Source organism: Medicago sativa, chromosome 8 (assembly GCF_051527215.1).
Source record: "Medicago sativa cultivar Bolivia chromosome 8, Bolivia_mono, whole genome shotgun sequence".
NCBI classification, from domain to species: domain Eukaryota; kingdom Viridiplantae; phylum Streptophyta; class Magnoliopsida; order Fabales; family Fabaceae; genus Medicago; species Medicago sativa.
Genome location: NC_140756.1, coordinates 73,691,285 through 73,699,976, shown reverse-complemented (window position 1 = coordinate 73,699,976; position 8,692 = coordinate 73,691,285). Strand labels below are relative to the sequence as shown.

The window sequence follows — 8,692 nt, the reverse complement described above, 5'->3', positions numbered from 1 at the left end:
CTAAGTCACATCATAAAGAAAAATGGAGAGCATAAAAAAAGTGTCGTTACCGTAAAGAATGGAAACAGAAAATTTAACAAAAAATATACTACATCAATTTTTTTCGTGATGCAATATTTGTTGTTAAATTTTCTGTGCATATTGTTGCAAACTTTTCCATATAGCGTGACAAATGTGTTTAACATATTTTTCGTGGTTATTTTTTGTTATTGGAGCATATTTGATATATAGCATAGTTGATTAACTTCTCCGTGTATTAAGTTTTTCGTGACCAATTGATATAAGTATGTCATAGATGCTTTTAATAGGTAGTAATTGGTAGAGTAATTAGTGCATAATGCATAAAAGCAATTAAAAGCAATTGTTATAGGAAAATATGCAAGTTAAAAGTTTTCAATTGCCATTGACTACGTTTTCAAACCATTAACTACGCTCTTAATTGTCATTAACAGTGCGTCATTCGTTGTTAATTGCATTAAAAGTGTATTATTCGTTTTTAATTTGCATTAAGTAAGTTATTCGTTTTTTAATTAGCATTAACTATGTTCTCATGGAGTAATTCAAATTTGATTTCTCATGTGACAATATACCTATTTTGTCGGTTTCTAAGAAATAAATATGTTGATCTCTTAAGACCTTATATTGCAAATCAAATGGCCTTTATCGTCCATGGTTTTAGACATGATCACTACATAATTAATCAAAGAGCAATGATGACTATTATTATTATTTCTACAAATCGGTGACTGTATTTTTTTACTATTTTTATTCTAGTTTTAGTATTTGTTTAGATTGCAGCAATAAGATTAATAGATGAACTTATTCTGGTTTCTTTAAGAAAATATAATTAATCTTGTTTTCGATCGCAATATATAAAAGTCTACAATAGATGAAAATAATGAATCAACCAAAACATAGCATCCTTCAATTGAAAATAATAAAAACATATCAAATAGGAATTACATGACATTAGATAGCACGTAATCAAAACCATCAGACAACTAAAAATCAAATGTGCAAAATAGGAATGCATTGGGGGCCAAAGTTTTTGCTCCAAGCCTTAATGCCTTCCACTCGTACAGATTTCTTGTGGTGCAAAACATTTTCCAATCCCCTCCAAACTTGATTTCGTCCTTGTCAAAAAGAATGACCACATTGAACAACCAATGATGTCCGCTATCGTCAATAATTACCAATTCTTTGCAATTCTTGTCAACAATGCTATCAAATACTTTAGCATAGGAGAAATTCTATGTAAAATAAGAAAACAGACACATATGAGATCTTATAAATAAATCGACATTGACAGATAACAAACTGAAATATGTGACTAAATCTATAAAGATTGTATACCAGTTGATCAGATGTTACATCTGCAAGTGTTAACCATTTGGTGACACTAAATTTAAAACAGTCGCATATGTGGGGATAAGGAGCGGGGTAGTCGATCTGGACAGATCCAGGTGCTGCATTAGGACCGTAAATTAATTGTGCTAGCCTTAAACGTAAAGGAGGGAGATAACTCGGATACTTGATTTCATAGTTATGGCGATCGTGAACCCGAATCACAAAAAGTTGAGGGAAAGCATAGATCAGAGATATCCAGCCACCATGCTCTAATTTAAAGGCCTTGTTCAGTTCTTCTATTCCATGAGAGAAATACAGCTTTCCATCATATTTATCCACGACAACCTCAAATTGATTGAGTCCTGGATCGATTAAAGTGACATACCTATTCAACTCATTGTCTATCTCTTTGTTGAGAGTTGTACCCAATATCAAATGTGTCTGTATTGGAAACATATATCAAAATAAACCAATTAGGCATGGCAATGGGGCGGGGTGGGGGACGGGTTTTACCTTCCCCGTCCCCATACCTGATTCTCATATACTTACCCGTTACCCTACCTATACCCAACGGGGATGAGAAATTGAATCCCATCCCCGTCCCCGACTGTAACACCCCGTTTTCCCAACTTGAAAATTTCATTTAAAATCAGAGTATTTAATTCATAAACGGAATGTCACATACTACTTTTAAGTCATAAAATAGATATTAATAAATATCCTTCCAGGTTCAACATCATAAAAGTATGGAAATACGCAGCGGAAATAGTTCAACATGAACAAAGTCTTGGCACGCAGGCCTTATCAGAAAATCTCATAATTTGATTCAATACTTATTCGTAAAAAGTTCATAAAGACACGTAAGGAATAGATAAGAAAGCAAGTCCCATCCCGTTACGTATCAGAGCACCTAGACACAAGTGAGGAGTCCTCTCACGAACACTTCTAATCTTTAATACCTGCACATTACCCACGGTCGAGGCAACATATACGCAGAAGGGGTGAGATTTCTCAAACAATAATATTAAGCTCATAAATCATAAATTACATTTAACAACATAAACATCATATAATAGTCACCAACAATCATCACATAACATCAATATTAATCACAAACGTCACCACATTTCATCAAACATTATTTATAAGCATCAACATCTAACATCAAATAATCATTCGTCTTCATTCATCATAGCACTTCATTAATAACTTATCAACTTGACATCTTGACAACTTGACATCTTAACATCTTAACAACTTCGACTCGACTATGCAACTGCTACTTCTCAAATCATCTTAAATCATCTTAGACATCTTCAATATGCATGTGGTACCACCAGGGCATTAAGCCCCCTTCGCTAAGGTCATATTTGGACCTGTCGGGCATTAAGCCCCCATCGCTAAGGTCATAAAGGACCTGTCAGGCATTAAGCCCCCATCGCTAAGGTCATATTTGGACCTGTCGGGCATTAAGCCCCCATCGCTGACTATGCAACAACACAACTCTAAATGCAACTTGGACAACAACGTGAACATCTTAAAACTCTTTGACTTAGATCGACATTTACATCTTAAATAAGATCGACAGCAATATGCAGCACATATTAATTCATAGCATATCAACATCATAATATAACACATCTTTAAATCACACATCTTCATATAACACATCTTTAAATCAAATATCTTCAAATAGCTCATCTTTACATAACACATCTTTGAATCATACATCTTCAAATAGCACATCTTTAAATCATACATCTTCAAATATCACATCTTTATATAACACATCTTTAAATCATACGTCTTCAATTAGCACATACAGAACCAACATTGTACATACTACAATAACTATATGGTATTTGGGTAGTTAAACTAATTATCGGAAAGTTAGTGGTCAAAATTTAGTGTCATAGTTTTAATTGGTGTCCTTCGTAAACGGTGAAAATACTAGTATAAAGTTTTGTTAGAAATCTAGAAATCAAGATCTTCCAAAATAGTAAAAACACTATAATAATTATCTTCAAAAATTCACTTTAAAAATATAATATATTTTTCCAAACTAAATTAGTATTGAATCTTCGATCAACAGACATACATATATTGTAACAAAAACAAACAAACATACATATATGACAAAAATCTAATACATAATAGCAGTGTCGCAAGTCATTATCATCACAGCCAACGAGTCTCAATTAAAAGGACACAGAAGATAGCGACATGATTAATATAGGTCTCTCATAAACTAGTTCTTATTCAGTGTCTTTGCAAATTCACTTTAAAGTATATAAATTCAATTTATAGTATAATAATAGTTGGAGATATGAATTTAAAAACCTTAACTCAGAGGAGGGGTATATGTCGAACAATGGATATGTGCAATCGGAACAGTAACTAGACACTTCAAAACACTAGAAACTAGTTCAAGGAACATATATATAATTAATTTTACTTTTGCTTATATAGTTATAACTCAACATAACCTACCCATATGTTCATGCAACCCTAATTTCTCATAATCGCACAAACTCATCCTAAAGCATGTTAGATGCAATCTAATGATCTACAGACTTAATATTAGTGAAAGATAGTCTCACCCTTACCTTAGATTGTTTTTCTGAAATCAAAAGCAGCTTTCTTCGTTCCTAGGGTTCTCTCTCTGAGTTCTCCTCTTTCTCCTTTTTCTCCAAAAAGCGGTTTAACGTAAAAACTCTTTCTAACCTAAGCTTCCTTATTTATAATACTAATCATTCTTCCTAAATCTATTTAGGCCCAATAACTTATTTTTCTTTCTATTCTAACCCCCAATTCTACTTACACTAATAATTCTCATGTTCTAATAAATAATAGAATAATGCCAAATAATAAAATACTAACACCTCACATATATATAAAATAAATCACAAATAGACTCTAATTTAATAAAAATAATTAAATAAAAGGATGGCGTTACACCGACGGGTTCGGGTATCCCCGCCCCATCCCCATCCCCGCATTGAATAATTTTTTTTAATTAAAAAATAGAAGTTTTTTGGCATCCCCAAGAGCAATGTTGTAATACATTATCCAACAATGCGTTCACTTTAACATTTGTTAGACGGAATGATTTAGTTGATCTTTAAATATCAATGGTAGTTTTTATTAACATGACAATTATCAAACAAAATAACATGACATATCAACATAAAGTAATTTTTTACATTTGGGACGGGTTTGGGTATGGGTTCGGGGTGGGTACCTATATACCCGTTACCCATCCCATACCCGTGTTTTGAAATCGGGGAAAACCCATACCCATACCCAAACCCAGTCAAAACGGGGAAAACCCGTCAAATTGGGTTTGGTTCGGGCGGGTAACCGCGGGTATGGGTTTTGTTGCCATGCCTAAAACCAATTATGCTCTTTATAGCAACTAAATAGCAAAATATTTTCTTTCTTCTATTTTACTTTCTAACAGTATGATTGAGTTCCAGGATTTTTTGTATAAAATACCTCGTCTGGGTGGTACTGCACATGATATGTGCGCCACTTTAGCTTCAACAGTTGCATAAATGCAGGATCTTCAACGTGATACTCCCATAGTGCAACATTTGTGAAGGAACAATGTTAATATATTATTGCTGTTCCATAGCTACGGTATATTTCACTCATCAAAAAATAAGAGTAATCAGATGATATTAACATAAAGTTTCTATTAAACAAAATATACATGAGCATGAGTATAGAGCGAAATCCATGATATTTTTTGCTGTCGTAAGGTCTAACATCATATAATTACAGGATCATATTTTTTTTTAAGGCTTTGATTCGAAAATATGCACCAAAGTTATAAGGAGAAGACAACATTTTATAGAATGCTAATTAATGTGAATGACCGTTGTGCTTCTATTGGTAGTATTTCCCATTCATTGCGAAAATTAAAAGCAATTAATTACCAGCCTATTTTATAGAAATATTTAAAGTAATTCCTATTTAGTCGAAATACTTTTTTTATTTTGAGAGAAGTCGAAATACTTTTTGGACAGTGCCATATCATTTTATTTAAAGCAATTAGTTATAGCAATTTAATTATAGTTAATGACATATAATTTCGACTTTATTTAAAAAAATGTATGTGTGAAACATTGTAATGTCAGTACGAAGAACACCTTTTGATCAGCATTTAGTTAGGGGATTGTTGACCGACTTTATTTGCATTAAATACGTCTTCAATTGCATTAACTAAGTAATATGAGAGAAAATTTGTAGACTTTGAATCAACGGGTGTGATCAAGTGTGAAAATAGAGGTTGAACGGATGAGATTAGATTAGTCATTAGTACATGTTTAGGAGGGAAAAATGCTAGGGATTAGGGCAAAGAAGGGTGAATTAGGGCAAACATGATAGCCAAGCAAGTCTAGCTTTTATAATAAAGGATATTTGTGTTTGACAAAATTAATGGTTTAATCTATAAATAATTTCAGCACATATTTTTGGCTATTAAAAAATTAAAAATTATTTAATTATGTTTAAACTTTTAAATTTTGAACTATTTTTTAAATATTTATTTATAATAACATTATACAAAGTTTATCCACAAAATATTAGCTCAGGAATTGATTTTTAAATTCAGATTTCATTACTCTAATCTTTAAATTTTTGCGTTTAAAAAAATTCATATTTAATTCATTACATGTTGAAAAAAAAATATAATTTCGTATAAAAATAGTTTCTTATAATATTTTTAACATGTTTGTAAAAAAAATCATTCAAAAATTTATAGGTTTAATCATAATTAAATAAATTTTAATTTAACAAGAATTGAAACAACGTGCTTCGCTATATGTATATATATAACCAGTCCAAAGAATGCACTGTTATATAAAGTAATAATCTTAAGTAGTAGAGAGAAGTGACTTTTATCTATCAAGAAATTATGAGAAGTATTTTTTTTATAGGGCATGAAAGGGATACTCATAAGGTAATCGTAATAACTGTATTTAATTTTAGAGTAGCATAATTGGAGTAATATTGTCACTTAATATAGGTTTATTTTGTTAAATTATAAAGAGTAAACATGTATTTTAGACAAAATGATAAAGGTAAACATAAAATAAAAAATGACAAGCACTAAGTTAAATGTTTAAACGTTGTTTAAAATAGATGTGTTATGCGTGTTCACACTTTATTTATTTTATTCTTCCTTTATATACTCATAAGGTAATCGTAATAACTGTATTTAATTTTAGAGTAGCATAATTGGAGTAATATTTGTCACTTAATATAGGTTTATTTTGTTAAATTATAAAGAGTAAACATGTATTTTAGACAAAATGATAAAGGTAAACATAAAATAAAAAATGACAAGCACTAAGTTAAATGTTTAAACGTTGTTTAAAATAGATGTGTTATGCGTGTTCACACTTTAATTATTTTATTCTTCCTTTATATACTATGTCTCGTCGCAAGTGTTTTACTTTCACCAAACAACGATTTCAATCTAATAACAATAGAATACGAAATTGACACGACTCTTATATCAAGAACTCTATACCGATACTTCTCTAAAATCGTGATTCTCGCATCATTCAACCCAGATTCTTTGTCAAGGTACATCTTGTCATAGGAATCTTGCCATAAAGGTTATGCATGAGAAGCTAGGCTTGATGAATTTCACCGTGTTGTGGATATTAAAAGAGAGGCGGTGTGACAATCAACTCATACAACATTTACCTCAAATGAGAAGCTAGATTTAATTTCACCGTGTTGTGAATATTAAAAGAGAGGTGGTGTAAGGACCACATTTCATTGTTTAAACACATCAAACAGTAACCGAAAAGATAATTGGTTGAGAACCCATGACATCTTCCTTGAGCCAATCTCACGTCGTGAAGATGGAGAAAAAATTCCAACCTTGTATATCCATTGTGAAGCCAAATGGTTCTTGAGAAATTGCAGTCGCATATACAATGAAGAAAAGTTTCATCTTGGATGCCACAACGAGAGCAAACAACGAAAGGCACAATGCTTCCGTGGTGTAGCAAAGACAGGGTATGAACAACATTATGTGAGGCCAACCAAAAGTGAAATTTGAACTTTTCTGGGAGTTTCAACTTCCATATCCAAAACCACGAGTGAGAATGATTTGAAGTTATACTTGGTGCCTGTTGATTGACAAAGAGAATTTAATCATAACCACTCTTAGGGTGACGTTTAGTATGGGAACAGATTCTTTTTTCCCATGATGGGAAAGTGTCTTTTACAACCATAGATTTAATAGTTTTTTATATGGATGGTTAAGATTTGTCACCAGTTAATTGTTTTAACTTGTTGTTTGGTATTGTGAACCACAACAATGGACCCCACAAATTCATTAAACAACAATATTTTATCTGTTTGTAATAAGTCATGGGCCTGGCAGTTTGTTTTGGATTGTTTTGTTCTAACTTAAATTAAAATTCATCGTCTCTCATAAGTCATAATATCTTATTAATTAAAATCACTTTTAAAATTATTTTAAAATCAAAACAAGAATGCTCTAGAATTTCACTTTTAATTAATACAAAAATATATATAAGGTAATTAAAATTAAAATGAAGAACACTCGTCAATTCAGATTTTTTCCCCAAAATTTCTAATTCTATTCATTTTCGATCATTTTTGGGTGTTTTGGAGATTAGGTGTTTTCCTCATTCTTCCTCCTTCATTTTCCTTTTTCATTAGATCTGCAAAAATAATTTATTTTCATTTTTCATCATATCTGAGACGAAAAGAAAGTTTCAGAGAATAAATAAATTGAAAATTAAGAAAAGAAGTTTATTTACATGCATTAGATTTATAAAAGCGCTTGGATTGGATTTTACTGAGATGTAGATCCAAATGAATTAATGATATGTGTGAGCTGTAAATTGAGACTCTTGGATTGGATTTAGTTGTTATAGTTTGAAAAACTATTGGGATTATTTTTCCATGGATATGTTGAGTTTCGGTTTTAGCTGTTGGAGTTGGAGAGAAGGAGTTTTGTTGTTGTCAAAGAAGAAAAAAAGTTGTTGGAGAGAAGGTCGAAGAAGGAAATGAATGAATTGGTCTGCTGGAAATAATGGAAGTAAGGTGGAGCAATAGTAATAGGAAATAGAGAGGAGGTGCACTAGAAAAAACAAAAAACATTAAATAACAATTTTCAGTTTTTTATTTTTTTTTATTAAAGAGGTTTATCACTGACAGGTGTCCTGAAAAGGGGAGCTTTCCCATGGTGGGAAAAAACTCCCCATTCCCAGGCTAAACGCCACCCACTCTTAGTAGTGTAAGATCCATTATTGTTATTTGTTCAAATAAAGGCATCGCCGATCAAAGGATTTAAAGT

At 31.5% G+C, this 8,692-nt stretch overlaps 1 protein-coding gene across 1 annotated transcript; it reads right to left on the bottom strand.

The window, feature by feature from the left end:
• Nucleotides 1-1,001: 1,001 nt before the first annotated feature.
• Nucleotides 1,002-1,803, bottom strand: LOC146901372 (uncharacterized). The gene is made up of 2 exons (XM_085737049.1): nucleotides 1,354-1,803; nucleotides 1,002-1,250 (listed from the first exon to the last, which is right to left on the bottom strand). The coding sequence occupies exons 1-2, from the start codon at nucleotides 1,801-1,803 to the stop codon at nucleotides 1,002-1,004; spliced, it is 699 nt and encodes a 232-aa protein (XP_085593175.1).
• Nucleotides 1,804-8,692: the final 6,889 nt, after the last annotated feature.